The sequence below is a fragment of the Gallinula chloropus genome, assembly GCF_964237585.1.
Source record: "Gallinula chloropus genome assembly, chromosome: 5".
NCBI classification, from domain to species: domain Eukaryota; kingdom Metazoa; phylum Chordata; class Aves; order Gruiformes; family Rallidae; genus Gallinula; species Gallinula chloropus.
Window position 1 is genome coordinate 10885142 of NC_140090.1, and position 21872 is coordinate 10907013.

The following is a 21872-nucleotide window of genomic DNA, read 5'->3' on the forward strand; positions in this document are numbered from 1 at the left end:
CAGAGATGGATTTCCAATGGATTCACGTTTTGTTCTGGGCTCTATGGTGTCCAAGGGGGACTGAGCTAAGGCTGATGATTGTGGGGGCTCTGCCCGAGAGCAGGAGGGTGATGAGGACCATGGGATGGTGTGAATGTGATCTGTTTGCTTCTCTTCCTTCACAGCTCAAATTCAAGCATGAGGGCATTTACTAAATACCATATACACAGATTCCCAATCTCAGCTGCTTTGGATTCCTTGGAATAGTGCCCGTTTAAGAAAACCATGATTTATAGCTACTTTGGACACAGGCATTGCCATGGAGGCACCAAGCTTGCTGTGTGTGAGCCCCTGCTCCCCTGAATTAACTGTGAATAAAAGCCAGCCATCCCATCTGGCTGGTTTGTGAAGCAGAGGGTGCGGGGGGTCCCCGCTCTGCAGCTGTGCCCCAAGCAGCAGCAGTAGTGGATGTAGCTGCCTCCTGTGGGCTCATCACCAGAGCTTTGTAGGGAAGGGGCAAACCAAACCTGCCTCTCCACTTGCATCTGGGAAAAGGGCAAGGCTGTCATTGTGAAGGCAGAGGGAGGGATTTTTAATCTTCTTCAGATGTAGGTCGCCTCTAGAGATCTTGTAAACATAACCTCCTCTGTTTAGTAATGTTTGAGTATGCAAGCTGGATCCAAAGCAAACGGTGGGAGTGCAGAAGGGGCTGTAGGAGGGTGTCTTGTGATGTGCTGGGCCATGTGAGACATCTAGTAAAACAGAAGGTGTTACCATGACTTTTGGCAAGGGATGTAGCTTGACAGTGCACAGTCTCTCTGGTAATCCTGGAGTGATGGGAGAGGCAGGGAGATCAGCAGTTTTGTGCCGATGAAAAGAGCCTGTATATAATTTATTTTGTCTGAGGCGCTTGAGGCTGTTTCCAGTGGGACCGCTGAGCTGTAATTAGGTTACTGATGAGCCTCATACACAAATCCTTCAGCTCTATAAACTGTGCCTTCAAAGGCAGCCCTTCTCCTAGGGGCTGACCAAGGAGGAATTCAAGCAGTATTTCCAGAGAGTGATGGATGCCTTTCTGAAACCAGATGCTCAGCAGGCAGCCACTCTACTTACTGTCACTGAAAGGCTTGGAGCCTGTTGACTTTCTCAGCCTGTGGCTAAAGCCCATAGCTGCCAAGGGCTGCTTTGGTAGAGGACAACCCTTGCTGGATCGGTTTCTTCAGCCGTCTCTGCTGTGAGTGGTCCTGAGCTACTCCCTAGGGAAGGTTCAGCTGGTCTCAGCAGCCTTTGGTGGTGCTGGCTGGGACATAGGGGTCTCACTTGGACCCAAGAGTGTCCTTTTTTTAAGGAGTTTTAAGGGGTTTGGGAGTACTTCTTCAGTACAGCTGTTTGGAAAGAAGGGTAGGAAGGACCTTACAACATGGGTGACCTGCTAGGCTTTCTGCTGCTAAGCCTTGGGTTCAAAACCATTAGAAAGTGCTGCTCCATTCCCATCGTCTCTTGGCATAGACAAAGAGCTTCATTCATACAAACCACCAGCCAGCCCAGGAAACATGGAAGCCCTTGCAAGAGCCACCTCTTACACACCATTTTGAGGGCCTGGCAGTAATACTGACCTCCAGAGATTAGGGCCCATAGTGGGCAGGGAGGTGCAGGGGAGGACAGAATGTCTTGCTGAGCGGTGTGGCCTGGAGAAGCCTAGGCTGGAAGTGTGGTTTGCACACACACACCACCCCACCACCACCACCATTTACTGGCACAGCAGCTCTGCCAGCAAAATTCGATGCCTTAGCAAGACCAAGCAGAAAACTACCCCAGTCTGGCTGTGCTGCCTCTAGTCTGGCTCATGTGCCAGGGGCGCTTGGGGTGGAAGAACCTCCCCCATCTGCAGGCTGTGTCTGCTTGAAGAGAGCTGCCCTGTTCTCCCCATGGTGACGGTCACTTCTGGTACCTCCCAGAGGCAGTTGGTGCCCCTGTTCTGGCCACGTGGTCCCACCTCGGGTGGGAGAGGTGTCTGTTCATCTTGAGTGACTGTAGAGGGAAGCTGAAGAAGCTGTGAGTAGGTATTTTTTGCTGCTAGATGTAGATAATTATTTGATCTCTAGGTGTTTCCCATTGCCATCTGTTTGATGTTCTGCTAAGTAAGGTCTCTCTGGCAGCTTTTCCTGCTGGGCTGCTGGTCCCTCCTGCACCAGCAGCTGCAGCACCTGATGCTGACCTGGGATGCGGCTGATGCCTCACCCCTGCTCTTGTCTTCAGGCCATGGAGAGTGTCACTGCGGCGAGTGCAAGTGTCACGCCGGTTACATCGGGGACAACTGCAACTGCTCCACCGAGACAGACAGCTGTGTTTCCAGCGATGGGCAGATGTGCAGTGGCAGAGGCACCTGCGTCTGTGGGAAGTGTCAGTGCACCGAGCCGGGGGCGTTCGGAGAGACGTGTGAGAAGTGTCCCACCTGCCCAGGCGTCTGTAGCACCAAAAGGTACTCGTGGGAGGAGGTTCAGGAGGGACTTCTCGCTGGCAGGGTGGGCATTCCTTTGGTTCCTGGGAGACTTTTGCCTTCCACTGCTCAGAGACCACACTAAGCATCCTGAGAGTATCCCAGGCAGAGAAGCAACACGTTCATGCGGTTTCTGCTGGATTCTTAGTCTTCCCCTCTGTGTGTCTTTCTGCAGGGATTGCATTGAATGCAAGCTGTTTAACTCAGGAAGACTGGCTGATAACCAAACCTGCCAAAAGCACTGCAAGGACGAGATCATCACCACTGTGGATGTTCTTGGTAAGTAGGCAGCAACAAGGGCTGCCAGCGACCGTGGCATTGAACTCCGTTTGACCAGGGCAAAACATATCTATAAAGAAAGCCTCAGGGAACACCTGCTATTTAGAAACATAGGTGTGTATGTAGTATGTATATGTGTATGTGGGGTACGTGGGACACTCTCTCTGGGATACAGTCTATATTGAAGTTAAAAATCCCTTTGATTTCAAATAATATCTGAAGATCAAGACATGTGAGGACCACTACTGCCAGTGCAAGGGGCAGAGTGGGATGAGATTAAATGAGACAGAAGATTAGACAAGCCATGAGAAAGTGCAAAAGGACAAAGTATTAGATGAGCCATGAGAGAGTGCAAAAGGACAGAGTATCACTGAGAAAAGGCATTCTCTAATCTTCTGAGAATTCAACTTGGATGAATTGAGCTTGTGAGAGAAAGCAAAGATGCTTTTCTTGAGATGATGTGTTTTGCTTTGGTGGGATGGACTGCTTCTCTGCTGCCCTTTATGTCCTCTTCTAGAGGTCACCGCACATGTGTGTCCCTCAGCTCCTTTTCAGTCTCCATTCTGGGAGTCCCTGGTTGCTATTTGGGGGATAGAGGGGAGCAAAACTGTGACAGCTTTAAGCACAGTCCTGACCCTGGCCTTAGCAATTACCCCTTGGAGGGTGGGATGGGGAGGCTGGTGTTTCTAGATCAAGTAGTGATATATTGCATTCTACATCTGACTTTTCCTCCTTTTCCTCCCATGGTTTATAGAGGTAGGAGTGCTCTGCCTTGCTTGCCCTGTCTCTCCCTTCCTCCTGAGCTGCTTGCTGGTGATGTTTTTCCCATTGACTCCTTTCACATCCAGTGTCTACCTTTTAAATTACAACCAGCGGGGTTTCCTACCTTTTCCTTTGGGAGATGTGTTCTCATTCCCTCCATCCTCCCTGCAGTTGTCCGGGGAGTGCACCTGCACCAGCACACTGTGAGAGGTTACAAGGCACTTCCAAACCACACAAAGCTCCTTCCTGATGCCTGGCTGGCATTTGTTTCTTCAGAGCCAGCAAACACTTAGGGATTAAAGCTCAACTCTCCTGCCTGGGTGTTGGACCATGCCAAAGCCAGCTTCTGTGCTGACCGCACCTGGGAAGGGGAGGCTGGGCTGTGGTTTGACATCCCCCCACATGGCTTTCAGAGAAAAACACAGCCAAATCTCTCTTTGAAGACATTTTGGGGAATTGCCTGTATTCTTCTGTTGACCTCCTGCAGCCAGATTGCAGGTGGTGCTGAGCTCTTGGTAGCTCAGGTCACTCTGCGATTTGGAGATCCAGGCTAATAAAGAGGTGAAGCAAAATATTGCTAAAGTGCTTGAGGACTGTGGACTTCTTTACAGGCAGCCTCAGCAATATCCTTGTGTCCAAGTGCTTTTGTGTTACACAGCATGTGTTAAAAATCCCCTGGGAGGTCCAGCGCTGACATCTGTCACGGAAAACATTGATCTGTGTAGTCCTGGCAGTGGAGGATGGGACCTTAAATATTGAGTTGCAATCAACACACCCTGGAAGCTCCCAACATGCCTGTGGGCTCTGGGTATGAAGCAGCCAGTGCTTTAAAGCTTCGTGGAGCAGAGGCATCTATCATTGGACCGATGAGCTGAAACAATGCCTTTTGGGAGTCTTACATGACTTGCCTTGGATTCTGCAGGATCACCTTTGCTTCTGCAATATTACATTTCTGTTCCAGAGGAGGGATTTCAACACAGAGAGTGGCATGACAGGTCCAGTGCTGGGCTGAACCTGCCAACAGCACACATCAGTGGAGCAGAAGTCTCAGTGTAGCCATCACACTTTTCCCTGTGGATGTGTGATCTCTGAAGACTAACAGAGATCGTTGCTATCAAGGCTTTAATCACAGCCTCTATTAGCAGAAGAATGGTGCAAGGATAGGATAGAAAGCAGACGGATCTGGAGGGACTGAGATTTGCTGCTCAACTCAGAAGGGCATTAGTCAAGAAGCATGGAAGCTTTATCAGTATGAATCTAATTAGCACCTTGCTTTGTAACAATCAGCACTTCTCCAGCACTGCCTTTGATACCACTGTGTAGACAGAGCATGTTCTCCCATCCTGAGGTAGGAACAGCTGAGTTTTGTCCACAGCAGGAACCCCTCCAGGACTCACCAGAAGGGCAGCTGCCTGAAATGGGAAGTATTAATCTTTCTCCTGAGAGCAGGTCAAAGGCATCAGAAGACAAACAAACAGGAGAGAAATAAGGGGCTGGAACAGCAGTGGTCATTAACATGACAATTTTTCAGCCTGATGGATAGGTACAAGTGAGGAGGAGAGCTGTGGTGAAGCAGCCATCCTCAGGAAGCATCTTATAGTCACCAGAACAGTGACAGGCTCTGCCTGGTGCTATGGCATTTTAAACAGCCATCCACATGTTTGTGGGGATCAAGTCTCATTTCTTCTCCCTGATCTCCGCATCTTCCCCTTCAGCCAGCTCTTCCCTCCCTCCTCCTCCTCCCTCCTCCCCTCTCCATTTTCCTCTTCTGTCTCACCCTTTAAAAAACAAACTTCTCAACCGTTTCCGGAGCTGGAGCCGTTCAGCCGGAGCACAAGCCACGGGCTGCTGCTGCTGGCCCCGTCCGTGTCCTCACAGCCTGAGTCTGTGCCCCTTGCTTTCTCTTCAGCCTCCACACTTAAAGAAATATAGCAAATTAAGAAAAGAAAATGGCATTTATTGCCAAAACTGACTTGCCTGAAGGAAGGACATGTGTATGTGTGAGGTGGCGCCTGTTTGCCACGCAGCGTTGCTGAGTGCCGCATTCTCTCGAGCAGTAAGTACGGACACTGCTTGGTTACAGTTTGTGTGCATCCTGACCAAACTCTGCTGATTCCCAGGCCTGTTCCCCATTCCTCTGCTCACAGGCACCCATGAGAAGCCCTGCTCAACTTGCAGGGGAGAACTGGGCTAATTCCTAGGATTAAACCTGCCTATCAAGTCAACCAAGTGCCGCATTGCAGCTTTAGGCATATCCCCTTAGAAAGGGTGACTGGGTCAAAATCAGGGAGACCCACACCATTGCAAGTCTTTGGGGGGAATTAGCTTAAAAAAACAGAGGCTGTTGGAAGCATTTGTGTAAGAAATTAGGCTACAAGAGTTCTGCAGCCTCTAGGGTTTTTTTAATACATTAAAACCAGAGTAATACTCTGTGACTCTGCATCTCTTTCCAGAAACGGATGACCCGAACGCGATCCTCTGCGCCTACCCGGTGAACAACTGCGTCATGAAGTTCACCTACTCAGAGCTTGCCAGTGGGAAATCCAACCTCACCGTCCTCAAAGAGCCAGGTTTGCCCTCCCTTGGGTTTCCTTTTAAAAGCACAGGTTGCCTTGCAAGAGGTGACGGGCTGCTGGGGAGCCTGATGGGTTGTGGAAAGGCTGGTTTCACTGTCTGCATGAGGGCATGCCTGAGCGGATGAATCAGGAGGATTTAAAAAAATACAGTGGTTTACCATGCTGAAACCTTGCTTCAGAAGCTCCCAACTCAGTAAAGTAGGGTTCTGGGAGCAAAACACATACCTGAGCTGCCAGCGTTGCTAGGAAGCGGCTGAAGGGCCTTTCTGCCAGGTCGGGATGCTGAAATTAAACCCAGTCTGTTTACATAGTGAAAAGCATGTGATGTGCTGATTTGGAAATATAGCCACTGGGAGTGAAAAAATCATAAAGGAACTCCTGGTGCTGCTGCTGGTCAAGCCAGGATGTTGGGGAAGCCCCACACCACCCATGGGTTTGTGTATTTCTGAAGAGCTAGCTCTGGTCCAGGCAGTGTAAGGACTGTGTGTCCCTGCTCTGCTCCCCGGGGCTGCCGCAGGCAGCTGCAATTCCCAGTGTTATTCTATCACGTGCGAGGCAGTTTCTCAAAGAAAACCCCACGTGATGTTGCAGGACGAGCTGGCAAGCACCCAGCAGTAGCCTCTTGCAACCTACTCTGTTCCTCCAAGGCACAGGCTGGTATGGGAAAGGCTGAGATACTGTGCGTTTCATTTGTGCAGCAGCTTCCATTTAATTGAAAAAGCAGTTGATTAGCCCACAGTCAGTGTGCTTGTTTAAAGTGCCTGGGGTTCACCTGCCTCCATGGGGGCCAGAAGCTGAGCTGGCTTTTGCCAGAGGCATCTTAACCCTTTCTGTCCTACATGGGTCACGTGGCATTAAAACCAGGTGTCCCTCTTAGACCGTGGCACTGCAGCACTGCTCTTCCCCCCAAGTGCTATGTGACATCAGGAGGGCTGTGCCTTTGACCTGCCTCGAGCCAGGAATTTATTTACTTAAAAAAAAAAAAATCCCTTTGGTTTCAGAGATGACTGTTGCTTTTTTTAATTTAGTCATCGCTGCTAGTGCTGCCCTGAGGTCACTTGCTCTGTGGCTGCAGTCCAGATTGTTAGATCCCAGTACCCTGATCCAGGATATACCCACACCAGAACTAATCACCTTCTTCCCCTCATTACCAGCATGCAGCTCAGCCCCCAGCGCCGTGACCATCGTTCTGGCGGTGATTGGCAGCGTGGTGCTGATCGGCATCATCCTGCTGGGGCTCTGGAAGCTGCTTGTCACCATCCACGACAGACGGGAGTTCGACCGATTCCAAACCGAACGCTCACGGGCCAGATATGAAATGGTGAGCCCAGGGTTGAGGTGCAGCTGGGGTACGTGAGGGTGTCAGGATGCTCCTGCAGTCAACAGCTCTGCAGCAATGGAGAAGGGTGGCAGATGGAAGGGATGTGGATGCCCATGCAGGGCTTCAGGGCACGGCACATTGCACTGCCATTCCTCTTCCCAAGTTACAAATGTTCTGATTCTGGTTTCGTCATGTATTTCCTGTCATGCTGGAGGTCTGAAGGAGGGGGAGCTTCTGGGAAGCTTCAGATGGGGTTGCCCAGTGCTTGAGGGCGTTACCTGGCCTGCAGATAGTCCAGAAGGTGGGTCTGATGGACAAACAACGCTGCTTTGGGATTTGAACACACATTTCAGTCCAAGCTGAATGGACTGCTATCTTCAAATTATTTGGCATAGGAAGGGGGGATTATAGACATTTTCCCCACAACACAGACTTTGTTCCTCACCTTTGTTCTTTTTGTCTGCCCATTTTTTTCCCCAGGCATCCAATCCTCTCTACCGAAAGCCTATTTCCACGCATAACGTAGAGTTCACATTCAACAAGCTCAACAAGTCTTACAACGGTACAGTTGACTGATGGGGGTCTCAGCACCTGAGGCTGCTGTGGACAATTCCTTGACTGTATGTGCTGCATCCCAACTTGAAGCTGGGATCCTCTTCAGGGGTGAGAATCCCTTACGACAGGACTGGTCGACGACCAAAGCCTGTTATTTGCACAGTAAGGAGAAAAGTCTGGTTCATTCTGGAGGCACGGACGTGAAGGCAGGCTCCCCGCCAGTGCTGATGGACTCTGAGCCGTGTGAGACTCCATACCCCAGCTTTCTGGATATATTAAACCTGCCCACCAAGTCAACCAAGTGCCATATTGCAGCTTTAGACATATCCCGTTAGAAAGGGTGACTTAGGTCAAAATCAGGGGAACCCACGCCATTGCAAGTCGTTAGGAGGGAATTAGCTTAAGAAGGAGAGGGTGTCGGAAGCATTTGTGTAAGAAATTAGGATACAAGAGTTCTGCAGTCTTTAGGACTTTTTTTTTATATAAAAAAAAAATAAAACTATTGTGCATATATGATGCTGTGAGTAGAATTCATTGTTTCCTCACTGATCCCCCACCGAAACTGGGGCTTGCTCCTGCAAGCAGCAGTGGTGCTGCTTGGCTGATTTATTTATAGAGTCTTATCAGTCAAAGCATGGCTATAAAAATAGGAGCTGGAGCCTCACTGACTACCGGAGAAGGTATGTTGATTTAATTACCCTGATGTTGACCCAGGGTGGGGATAGTGTGACGAGGAGCTCCGTCACTATTAAATGTCCGGGAAACTGGTGGGAGCCCAAGCTAACTGGGAGTTTAGTCTGAGGAAACTAAATTAAACACCCATTCTTTGGGGTGTACGAGTAGACATCCGGCCTGGGTGTTTGCAGCAGGGCAGCAGGGAGCACACAGCAGCTTATCCAGACCTCTGGCTTTCTACCAGAGGACTTGAGCTGTGGGGTCCAGCGGAGCCTGGCTGGAAAAGCAGGGGAGCCCTGAGCTTTTGACTGGAAAGTGAGCTGGGTAAAACCCAGTGTCTTCGCTTCACAGCATACATTTTGCTTTAGGTTTGAGCTTTTTCACACACACCCCCCCACAAGCTGTTCCCCTAACCCCATCTGTTTTCCTCTGGAGCTGGGGTTTGGGTTACCCTGTCTGACAGCTGCAGCTTTAAACCCACGCAGACTGCAGCGGGGCTACAGCCGCCAGCCGGGGAGAGAAACCAGAGCAATTGCTACTGCCTGCTTTTTCTTTGTTTTTCCTTTCCTTTTCTTGTCTCTCTGCCCCGAACAGATCATGCAATAGCCAGCTGAAGGAACCTTGCCAGGGAAAAGCAAAACCAAATGGTGTTCATTGTTTTGACTTTGCTCTTCTCGTTGGAAAAGGGCCACGGGCCCATCCTTCCGGATTGGTTTTTTTTATTTGTTTTTGCCTCTATAAACAGAAGCTCTTATTTGCTCAATATAAACAGCTCTCCTTCAAGAAGTTTATGGTCCCTCCTCCTCCTACCAGCAGTATTGAAGAACTGCAGCAGACCACACTAAAAATAGCTCAAACCCAGGATTTTTTAGGAGTGCGGCAGGTGCCACATTGGCAGCATCAGCCCTCATCAGGTAGGCTAAAAAACATCCTCAAAACCCTGTATAAATAAAATCTGTACCTTGGCTTCACGCTTGATTTCACTAAATGTGCCCTAGCAGGGGAAGGAGGGCACATGCATCCTGAAAAGAAGTGCAAGGGCAGGCTCTGGTTAAGCACCAGTACTGCCTTTGTGTAACCTAGCTGTTGTGGGCTGGGGGCTGTGCTGCCTCCCCCAAGGAGTGCCACAAGCAATAGGACAAGTCTGAGTGCTGCAGAGGGCTAGTCCCTCAGAGTTCCATGTTTCCTACACAGTGTTGAAGTCCAAGGCCAATGTCTGCAGGCTGAGATGTTGCATATTGAACACCTGGGACTAATGCTGCCCTCTGTGAAGGAGCATCTATGGTCCAAATTCGGTTTTCATAACCATCCCACTGCCTAGTGCCAGGCTGGCAGGATAGATTCCATCACTGTCACAGCAGAAAACATAGCAAACAGTCAAAAAAATAATCATCACAAGTAGACAGAGCAAGTTTTAGCTTGGTTTGTGCAACTGCCTCACACAAGCTGTACTACCCCAGGCACAGAACAGTGGATCGGGAAGAGGGAAAGGAAAGGCAGGAGCATGTTAAACCAGCTCTCCCACTCGAAGCAGCAAATGCTGCGAATACACCTCTGCTGCTCTTAGTTTAGCAGTTAAAAACAAGCTCAGCCCTCTGCTTTCTTCCTTTGCACTCTGAAAGGAAAGGCGCAGGCAGCGCCTCCCTGCCACCCTTCCCTTGCAGATTACCTCTGCGCTGTGGCATTTCCCAGCGCTCTGGGTTAGCGCCAGAGGCTGGACATTCAAGGGAGCTGAAGGGAGCTGAGGTTTGACTCATTGCTAAGGGATGGTTTGAGCAGGGAGAGGGTAAAGGAGGACAAAGGCCTGGGGGTAGGGCTGCAAGCACCCCCCTTCCCTGCAAGGGGAGATGCAGCTGTGAAGCAAACTGGTCTGCAGAGTAGCCAGGGAGCAATTTGGGGAGCGAGTAGGTGAGGGAAGGGTGTCATGGGCCAGGCAACAGAGCTGATGTACAGAAAGAAGGGAATAGTGTTGATGCTGACAGCGAAGAGCATCCTGCTGCCTGCGGAACGCGGCCAGGCAGCACAGAGCATGTCTGTCTGTCCATTCCCCCTCCCCCCTCCCGACTTAGCTTCCCCACAAGATTGCATCTAAAGAAAAACAGAAGGAAATAAGGGTAAGAAAGAGCAAGAAGGCTTTGCTTTACTGCGTAAGCAGGTCTGCCTTGACCCTTGTAAGCTCAGTGCCAAGTGCAGTCATGGGAACGGTGTATTTCAGTCAGCAGCAGTTTGTTTGTGTCTGTGCATACAGGCAGCCTGACCACAGCGAGCATTCCTGAATGAAAACTCCAGCAGAAGGCATCAACGGATCACATGTGATGGAAAAATGTCAGTGCTTTTCTGGCCAAGCTGGAATCTGGATGGCATTGCAACATCAGCTCCTCCTGTTTCCCTGACCACAGCTGGCGGCTGCTGCTGCACTGTCACTGGGGCTGGGGCTCAGCAGCAGCACGTTTTTTCCTGTGCCGTTGGTGCTTCTTGGGGGGTGGGGGGGAGAGTGTTGTGGTATGACTTGGGAACAGTCAAGGCCAAGGGCAGCATTATTTCCTTTGCTAATTGTGGAGCTGCACCATAACCCTTTGCTGTGACACAAGATGGAGTGAGGTATGCCCACTTCCCACCCTCTTTGCTCTGTACAGTGGAGTGAGAAGATGCTCAACAGCTGAAGGCTGGGCCCAAGCTCTGGAAGATGAATGCCTCATACTCTTTGGCCTGGTTAACCTTGCATTTCTCCAGCCATGTGGAAAGTGAAGGAACTAGTCTGTTGAGGAAAGGGTCACTGAGAGTCCTGGAAGGAAATACTAAGATGAGATGATAAGACTACCTCAGCAGCTCAGCAGCATCTTCTGATCCTTTTATTCCAGTAGCCTCTCTCTATCTGAACACACTTTGAGCTGGAATTGACTGTTGTGCCTCTACCTCTTCACTGCCAGGCTGCAAAAAGCGAGAACAATACAATAGGATAGAGACACCACAGAGTTTGATTTCATCCTCTCCCTTTCGCCATGCCCACTAGTTAGTGCTAGCAGCCACTGGATGCAGCCCAACAGAAACTCCTCCATTCGGCTGCCACCAGCCCGAAGGGTTACCCAGCCTGCAGGTAGACAAAGGCTGCAACCATGGGTTCATGAGACTATGTCATGCACAAGGATGAGGAAATTAATTTCATCAATTACTTTATTACACTTCAGGTCATCATTACTAATGCAAGGACACTTACAAGTATATCTGTACTACAGATCACTACCAGAAAGCAAATATATATATATATTTCAACAGTAGCACTATCAATCTTAGTAGCAAGTTACTACAGAACGACCACTAGCAGCAAATACACTTACCAGTAACAACTTATATCCATGCATTATATAAATACATATATATATATATATGTATGTGTGTATATATATATATATATGTATTTACTGGTAGCAAATGCTCATCAAACCCATCCCAGAAGTAGGGCACATTGGATAAAGTCTCACTTGGACAATGATCCGCGTCACGGAGCCCAGAGTCAGCCAGGCATCCCTGGTGAGGGTCTGCATTGTTGAAAATGTTCTGGGGAAAAGGAGTTCATGCACAGGGACTTCTCAGAGAGAGATGCTCCATTTTGGGTGTAGAGGAAGTCCTTTTTACGTCCCAAAGACATAAGAGGTTGAGGGCCATGACCACTAGCTGGAGCAGTCAACAGACGCTGTGAATTCCTGCTCTTCACCTGGCACAGCCAATAATAGATGTTGTTTCCATTTTCTCATGCAAACTTCTGTATTTTCAGACTGTTTTCCTGTTCTAGCAGGACAGCCAATGGCACTCTCAGGATGCTTTCCTCCTTTTTCTGACTTTTTTTCACCTTGCCAGATGATAACTTGCTGTTACAGTTCCTTGGGTTTGTGCTTTTCATTGAAGACATCTCAGGAACTCTGGTTTCTCAGTACCCAGCTGCACTTCAAAGATGCCAGCTGCATTCCTCAAGGATACTGGTTGCTGGAGGCCCAGGCCAGCAGGAATATTCTCTGTCAGTATCTGAGCAGACATCATCTTCTGTGCAATATATTCCCCATTATAACCAGGTCGCCTTTAGGGCTGCTCCCATCACTCCACCCCTTGGCCTTCCACCACTGATGGGTCACTAGGAGTGAGACTACACCCAGCCTGGTGCGTCTCTCTTGCCTCCTAATGCGTGAGGCGGAGGAGACTTGTGGCCCTGTTGGGCTCAATGTTTTTACAACTTCTGAGAGGGTTTGTTGGCTGAGGCATGAATATAGAGTACTGGTTTGAGTAAAAGTGATACAGGCAGTGCTTCAATAGGAGATACACTACAGAAAAGCATGAATGCTACAGCGAGGACAAGCGCCAATGTCACTGAGCCATGTTGTGCCCGTGCTCTAGCAGCCAAGATCACATAAACATAGAAAATAGACTCATAGAATGGTTTGGGTTGGAAGAGACCTTTAAAAGTCATCTATTCCAACCTTCCTGCATTAAGTAGGGACACCTTTAACTAGATTGGGTTGCTCAGAGCTTTGTCAAGCCTGACCTTGAATGTCTCCAGGGACGGGGCCTCCACCACCTCTCTGGCCAACCTGTTCCAGTGTCTCACCGCCCTCATAGTGAAGATCTTCTTCCTGATGTCTAATCTAAACCTACCCTGCTGTAGTTTAAAACCACTTATTGCCCCTTGTATCACTTTGTACACAGATTTCCTGTAGGTCCCCTTCAAGGCTGCTATAAGGGCTTCCTTGAGCCTTCTTTCTCCAGTCTCAACTCAGCCCGTCTTTGTAGGAGAGGTGCTCCAGCCTCTGATCATCCTTGTGGCCCTCCTCTGGACCTGCTGAGGATGCCAGAGCTGGACACAGTACTCCAGGTGGGGCTCTCACCAGAGTAGAGGAAGAATCACCCCACAATCTGCTGGCCACACTTCTTTTGATGTAGCCCAGGATACGATTGGCTTTCTGGGCTACAAGTGCACATTGTTGGCTCATGTCCATTTTTTTGTCCATCAGTACCTCCAAGTCCTTTTCCACAGGACTGCTCTCTATCACATCATCCCCCAGCCTGTATCAGTAGTGAGGACTGTCCCGACCCAAGTGCATTACTTTGCACTTATCCTTATTGAACTTCATGAGGTTTGCATAAGCCCACCTCTCTAGCTTGTCCAGGTCCCTCTGGATGACATCCCATCCCTCTGGATGACATCCCATCCCTCTGGCATGTCCCAATATGGATTCCTGAGGGCCACTCACCACTTGTCACCCCTAAGATGAAGGCCGTGGCTAGCCCTGGGCCGTGCTAGGCCACATCATCTCAGGGACTAAATAGCCTAGACCATGTCTTATCAGGACAAACAGAACCAGTCCAAGCTGAGACTAGACAAAACTAAAACCATTACAGCTGCACATGTGCACATACGCCAAGGGGCAGGGGGGAGGGCAGGCAGAATGGCTACAAGTCACAAGATCACAAGAATAACAAGGTTGGAAGAGACCTTTGAAGATCATCCAGTCCAACCATTCCCATCCTATGCTAAACCACATCCCTAAGTACCTCATCAACCCTTTTTTTGAACACATCCAGGGAAGGTGACTCAACCCCCTCCCTGGGCAGCCTGTTCCAGGCCCTGACAACTCTTTCAGTAAAAAATATTTTTCTAATATCCAATCTGACCCTGCCCTGGCACAGCTTCATGCCACTTCCCCTTGTCCTATCTCCTGTCACCTGGCTGAAGAGACCATCGCCCACCTCTCTACAACCTCCCTGACTTTACACTGTAGATACCTATCTGTAGGTCCCCCCCAAGCCCACTGAGGAGTCATGCATGGCAGCAGGCTGCACAGAGGTGATCTCCCCTTGGGCAAGGATGCTTCTCAAGGTTAGTCCTTGAGGTTGAGAAACTCTTCCCCAGCATCTGATGTCTATAATGAGGTAGGTGACATTTTGCACTAGGCCTAAAGGTATGTTATCTGCTAGCAACATTTACATATCCAACTCTAGCTTAATTATTAGCAGTGTAGTAAGTAGCCGCGTATTTTACTGCTATCTAATCACCACCTAAATTATAATTTAAGCAATCCTTTAAATCATTGTTAGATCATTATTAAATCACTAATTATCATTCAATTATTTATTGCTTAATCACGATTTGATTACCATTTGATTTTCATTCAATCATTAACTACCATTCGATCATCATTTAGTCATTAATAAAAACCTCTTAGCTAATCCCACAACGATGACTTCTCTTAATAATTCACTGTTGACAGTATGCAGGTTTGAGAGTGAGTTAATCTCTGTAGGGTCTGTAAAGGTTCCATAGGGGCAATTTGGGCAATTTCAAGAAATACCGACAACAGCTTTTTCAAATTCAGGGACACCCAAGTTTGGAAACTGCCCATACAAACAAGGGAAACTTAGATGATCCTGTTACTGCAGGATTAGACACCCTGCCCTGATTACCTACAGAGTAATGGTTGTGTTGGAAGTTAAATGTCAAATCTTGAGATTGAAATGCCGAAGGAGCTATGGTACAAGTGCCTGTCATTGAGGTGGTAGACTCTTAGAGGCATTAGTGCCACAAAGCTGGAACCATCCAAGTGGTAAAATATCAGCTTCACCCAGAGTCATTGCCACATCTGCAGAATGAACACCATGGATTAGAGAAACCATTCCATTTCAGTAAGCATATTGATCAAAGTGTCTAAAAGGGGTTGCAATCTATACAGCCAGACATGTTGCTAGGGCCAGGTAGGTCCCAATGATCATTAGCACTTAAGCCAACCATTGCTCTGTAGACAATAGCATGTAGAATTAACACTAGTGAGATTACAGTATCTTTGACAATCTGCACTAATTTTCCATGTAAGATGCTAAAGCCCATTAAAAGCATGTTTGTTTGCAATTGCTGAGTCATTAGTTCAGGTTCATGAGGTTTCCAGAATCAATACAAGCTTGTGTTCTCTCACACACATTGCAACTATGCTTGGTGTGACTGCAAGACAAACTGTAATTACAATTGCTCATCTTCCTGGACACAACTTCCTGGGGCTTTGTAATGCACCATGGGGGCTCATCACAGGAATGTGCTTGGGCAGGCTGTTGTCAATAATTTGGTGTATTGGGGAGTAAGGATGCCAGATTAGGTTGATACCAGGATGTTTCAGGCACAGGTTCTGCTAAACACCGAAATTTGGCATCTAATGATTGAGGGTGGTGTAAGCAATGCCAACAATCCAATTTGCTGCCTGCTTGGTAATTCGTATTCATAAACTGATCAGTGCCACTGTGATTACTGGATACGGTACTTTAACTGCTGTAAGATAGGTGTTCATGGTGTCATTCCATTCTGTGCCAACTTGCCAGAGCAGTATGATGAACACAGCAGGACCAACATCCAGGGAGAACGCTCTCAGTTTCTGGTTGGCGATGTTGCAGTTAGTGTGACCTGGAAGAAAAACAAAACCGCTTCATTCCTTTTGGATATTAGGTAAAGGAGACACCCGCTGCTTAGAAATTAGATGCTCGTCACCCTGGTGATCAAGCACCTTCCTTTAATTTCCCATCTTTTAAATGGCCAATCATTTTATATATATATATATATTGCACTGGAGACAGCTTTTGCATGTTATACGACACCCACTGATCCAGCTGTGACATGCTCTGTGCATCACCATCTCCTGGGTGGCACAGTGTGCAATGGGTGGTGGAGCCATGGGTGGTGGAGCCATGTGAGGAGCACCACCAGTGGGGCTTCCAGCAGCAGCAAAGGATACATGAGGGATACAGGACCAAGAAGGAACTGAACAGGGAGCATTCCCTGAGGGAATGAGGGTGATTTAAACAGGCTAAAATAATATTCTTGGGGATGGGGACAGGCCAGTGGGAAGTGTGACCAGGTAGATGGTGCTCTGCATGGTAGCAAGAGGAGGTGAGCAGACTGAGGAGAGTCTGAGAAGGAGATTGACCAGTGGAGCTGTGCTCTTCCATCTCTGATGTATGCAAGCCAACTCAGGGTGGCCACTATGGAAGCAGATCCAGGCAAAAGGCAGTTATGAGCAATTAGGAGGGGCACAAGGTCACTGTACAGAGCTGTAGGAGAAACTCCTCCTTACCTTCTCAGATACCCTTACAGAACAGGGATGAGTTCCTGGGTATGGTACATGAAGCACATAGTGAGTTAGAAGAGGAGGAACCCAGGCAAGCAGTCTCACCAAGGTCACAGAAAGGCCTCTATTAAGATCAGCACCAAGAAGAAACAACATCAAGTTGTGGTCATCAATGACACCCTCCTGTGTGGAACAGAAGCACCCATTTGCAGACCAGACCCTCTTTTCAGGGAAGTTTGCTGCCTCCCTGGGGCCAGAATTAGGGATGTCACCAGAGCTTTGGACTCCTGCTTTTTCATGTGGCTACTAATGATACTGCAACAAACAATGCAAGTAGATCAGAATATATTTCAGTACCTGAGGAAGAATGCAAAAAACCCCTTCAGGAGCAGAGGTAGTGATTTCTTTGATCCTCCCAGTAATGGGGAAAGACTTTGGAAGAAACAAGTGAGCCCAAGTTATTGATACCTGACTACGGGACTGGTGCCTCCATCAAAACTTCAGGGTTTAAAACCATGGAAGAGTCTTCAAGGCACAAGGTATGCTGGGATTCACCTGCCTTGATGGGAAAAAATACATCTTTGGCTGTAAGCTGGCAGAATTTATCAAGAGGGCTTTCACAGAGACTTGATGGGGGAAGAGTATACTGGCAGGAGAGCTGAAGGTAAGCTAAGAGTTGGCATGGCAACACCTGAGGGAGATGATGCTAGTGGGAACATTAGCATCTGGGTTAAAGGACAGGGAGCTACTGGACAGGGTTCAAAAAAGGGCTATGAAGATGATTAGGGGACTAGAACATCTCTATGAAGAGAGTCTGAGGGACCTGGGACTTTTTAGCTTAGAGGAAGACTGAGGGCGGATTTTATCAGTGCTGATACATACTTGAGGGGCGAGTGTCAGGAGGATGGGGTCAGTCTTTTTTCAGTGGTGCCCAGTGACAGGACAAAAGGCAATGAGCACAAACTTGAGTATCACAGAATCATAGAATGTGTTAGGTTGGAAGGGACCTTTGTAGGTCATCTGGTCATAAAATCAAAGAATATCCTGAGTTGGGAGAGACCCATAAGGATCAGTGAGTCCGACTCCTGGCTCCACACAGGACCAGCCAAGTCAGAGCATGGGACTGAGAGCATCATCCAGATGCTTCTTGAACTCAGCCAAGCTCAGTGCTGTGACTGATTCCCTGGGGAGCCTGTTCCAGTGCCTGACCACCCTCTCAGTAAAGAGTCTCTTCCTAACATCCAACCTAAACCTCCCCTGTCACAGCTTCATGCCATTCACTCAGGTTCTGTCACTGGTCACCAAAGAGAGAAGATTGGTGCCTGCGCCTTTGCTCCCCCTTGTCAGGAAGCCACAGACCATGATGAGGTCTCCTCTCAGCCTCCTCTTCTCCAGGCTCTACAAACCAAGGGACTTCAGCCTCTCCTCTCTTCCCCTTCAGACCCTTCCCACCCTCATTGCCCTCCTCTGGACACTCTCCAATACTTTTATGTCCCTCTTGCACAGTGGTGCCCAAAACTGTACACACAGGACTTGAGGTGAGGCCGTACCAGCACAGAATCACAGAATCACAGAATTGTAGGGGTTGGAAGGGAAGCACAGTGTAGAGCAGGACAATCCCCTCCCTGGACCAACTGGCCATGCCGTGCTTGATGCACCCCAGGATACAGTTGGGCCAGCTGGATGCCTGGCACACTGCTGGCTCATGGGTAACTTGTTGTGAACCAAGATCCCCAAATCTGTCCCAGCACAGCTGGCCTCCAGCATCTAATCCCCCAGGCTGCATGTGTGGCCAGGGTTGCCCCTTCCCAGGGGCAGAATCCAGCACTTGGCCTTGTTAAACGTCCTGCTGTTGGTGATTGCCCAGCTCTCCAATTTGTCCAGGTCCCTCTACAAGGCCTCTCCACCCTCAATGGAATCAACAGCTCCTCCCAATTTGGTGTCATCTGTAAATTTACACAGAATCACAGAATAACAAGGTTGGAAGAGACCTTTGAAGATCATCGAGTCCAACCATTCCCATCCTATGCTAAACCATATCCTTAAGTACCTCATCTACCCTTTTTTTGAACACATCCAGGGAAGGTGACTCAACCCCCTCCCTGGGCAGCCTGTTCCAGGCCCTGACAACTCTTTCAGTAAAAAATTTTTTTCTAATATCCAATCTAAACCTGCTCTGGCACAGCTTCATGCCATTTCCCCTTGTCCTATCTCCTGTCACCTGGCTGAAGAGACCATCACTCACCTCTCTACAACCTCCCTTCAGGTAGTTGTAGGTGGTGATAAGGTCTCCCCTCAGCCTCCTCTTCTCCAGGCTAAACAGCCCCAGCTCCCTCAGCCATTCCTCATAGGATTTGCCCTCCGGCCCCTTCACCAGCCTGGTGGCCTCACCAATGCCGAGTACAGGGACACAATCACCTCCCCAGACCTACTGGCCACACTGTTTTTGATACAAGCCAAGATGTCATTGGCCTTCTTGGCTGCCTGGGCACACTGCTGGCTCATATTCACCCTGCAGTCAACCAACAACCCCAGGTCCTTCTCTTCCTGACAGCTCTCCAACCAGTCTCCCCCAAGCCTGTAGCGCTGCATGGGGTTGTTATGTCCTGTGTGCAGCACTCTACACTTGGCCATGTTAAACTTCAGACACAGAATCACAAGGTTGGAAAAGACTTTTGAAGATCATCAAGTCCACCCTTGGTTGACCAGCTGGGTGACCTTGACGTAAAAGGAAATCATGTTGGACAAGCAGGCTGGAACCAATGACTGCATTGTCCTTTAGGTGCTATTCAAAAACTCCCAGCATTATTTTCCCTGTCATTTTTTCAGGAACGGAGGTGAGACTGACAGACCTGCAATTACCAGGGTCTTTTTTCTTGCCCTTCTTGAAAACTGGCATAACATTTGCCAGCTTTCAGTCAACTGAGATCTCTCCAGATACTCAAGACCATTGAAAAATAATTGGGAGAGGTCTCATAATCACATCAGTCAACTCCCTGAGTACCCTGGGATGAATCCCATCGGGGATCACGGACTTACATTAATCCAGGTAGAGCAGCAAATTACTCCCAAGTTCAAGGTTCACTACAAATTTATTGAGACCGAGTATTTGCCATTCACTATTAATGGTATACAAGGGTGCTAATATTAATTCCAAAGATTTTGGCCACCTGGGAGGGATGATTTGGGTCTCCCTGGGCCAATGCTGGGAGCTCCTCTATTCATTTTTAGGTAGCAGGGTCAGGGGAGCAGGCAGACCAAGGCTGTCCGGGACAGGGGAAGCAGAGGGACTAACCTTGCTCGGCCCTTTCCCTGCCCCTGGACTGCTGGTGCTGCCCCCATTGTGGTTATCCCACAGTCTCCACAAGACAAACATGGACATCCCTTCTAACTGGCCTGCTGTGAATCCTATTCCTCGCAGGAGATCCCATAAACATCTCCATTCCAGATCACACTCCTCTTTGTCAGGGGGGCAGTTCACATCAGAATGATTCATTTCAGCATTTCGAGCATCTCATCCCTTATTCTTACTTCTCTGGCCTCCCTGTAGCATCTGTATGATCTTGACTCGGCCTTCCCTTTTAGAGACTACCATTTCAGGGGTGTTTCCCCATCCCCATTGCCTCCCCATAAGGGCTGTCCAGTTCAGCAGCCCTCGGGCCATTATGGCACTCCAGTCCCAGCTTTCATGGTGTGACATTAAAGCCAGGTTCTTCAGCCATCCAGGTGCTGCATTTTGCAGGAGTTTCAGTTTCCCTGCTGCTGTTGCTGGCATGGTCATCATGCTCTGGGGTATATCCCCTTGTCCCTTAAGGACATCCCGAGCAGCCAGTCTCATTGTCCATCCAGAAAAGCCCTTGGGAGTACTCCAGGAAGGGGGAGGAAGATACCCCCTTGGCCCCAGCAGTTTTCTGACAGCGTGTATTATGGAAGATAACAGGGAGAAGGTATTCAGGCTGGCCCTTGGTTCAGGGTTTAAAAGAAATATCCTTCCTCCCAGGAATATTTGTCTGGCCTCAGTCTGATTAAGGATCACGGTTCCAGCCCTGAGCTGACAGCACTGTCCCACCCACCCCAACCAGTCTTCATGGGGCTTTTTGCCCTACTGCAAGGACAGCTGCCTTAGCTGTTCAGTGTTAAAATTCGTAGTGGTCATCGTGACCCCAGGCAGTGGGGGAGCATCTTCCTCTCCCACAGGAGCTGGGAGCTGTACCAGGGAATTTAATGCTGGGGTAATGGGAGGCTTTTTTATCCGGACAGTGCTTGGGTAACAAAGCAGGGGTGAAGGACCCACTGCCAGAATCAAAGCCTTCCTCCTTCTTATCCATTATCAGTGTGTTTATCTTTTCAAGGATCTCACTCTCTGAGACCAGGCATGTAGGCTTTTGCTCTAACTGTCCTACAGCCAGAGACCCATGGTTCATTTCTAATTGCTGAAGTAATCTGTTTGTAACAAAACTATGGGATTTAAAGGCAAAAGCTCATGCTTCTGTATCCCTAGCTCACCACAAAGCTTCCCGTTCCTGCCTAGCAGTGTTAAGCAAAGCGCCTGCAGCTGCCAGCACCTCTGTGAGGAGCCCGATGAAGGCCACCTTGCCACCCTCTGCTTTGCGTTTGTGACTGTCCTCCCACTTCTGAAACTCTGTTTGCAGCATTTCCCAGTCCAACCAGTCCTGAGACACCCAGTCCCTGTCCCACTGAGGGGTTTTCTACCCCTTAGCCTCTTGCCAATTTCACTGCTCTCCTACTGCCTTCTCCCAAGCATCCATGGCCTGTGTATCACAGACTCCTACAACAACTAATGCCACGACCCAGAGGGGTTGCAACCGTGAGTTCGTAGAGCTCCATCATGCACAAGGACAGGGAGGATTTATTACCTACATTTCCTCACTTCATTACAGCTTACTACAAGTCACCACTATCAAGGCAAGCATAGTTACAACTGGCAAAACAAGTATGCCTATACTACAGGGCGCTACAAATCACTACCAGAGAGCAAACACGTATTTCCACAGAAGCAGCAGTCAGTATTAGCAGCAAGTCTGCATTTCAACATTGCAAGTACTGCAGGATTACCACTACTAAACCAGAAACTGTACTTAACAATAACTATTTACATCTGTGCC

General features: G+C 48.8%; 1 protein-coding gene across 1 annotated transcript in view; it reads left to right on the forward strand.

Moving 5' to 3' along the window:
* ITGB5 (integrin subunit beta 5) overlaps positions 1-8488 on the forward strand; it is a 60377-nt gene extending 51889 nt beyond the window's left edge. The window contains exons 11-15 of the mRNA XM_084265067.1: positions 2239-2461; positions 2655-2758; positions 5974-6090; positions 7251-7417; positions 7898-8488. Of these exons, the coding sequence (XP_084121193.1) occupies positions 2239-2461; positions 2655-2758; positions 5974-6090; positions 7251-7417; positions 7898-7993 (707 nt within the window). The 3' untranslated portion in view covers positions 7994-8488. The remainder of the gene's footprint in view (positions 1-2238; positions 2462-2654; positions 2759-5973; positions 6091-7250; positions 7418-7897) is intronic.
* Positions 8489-21872: the final 13384 nt, after the last annotated feature.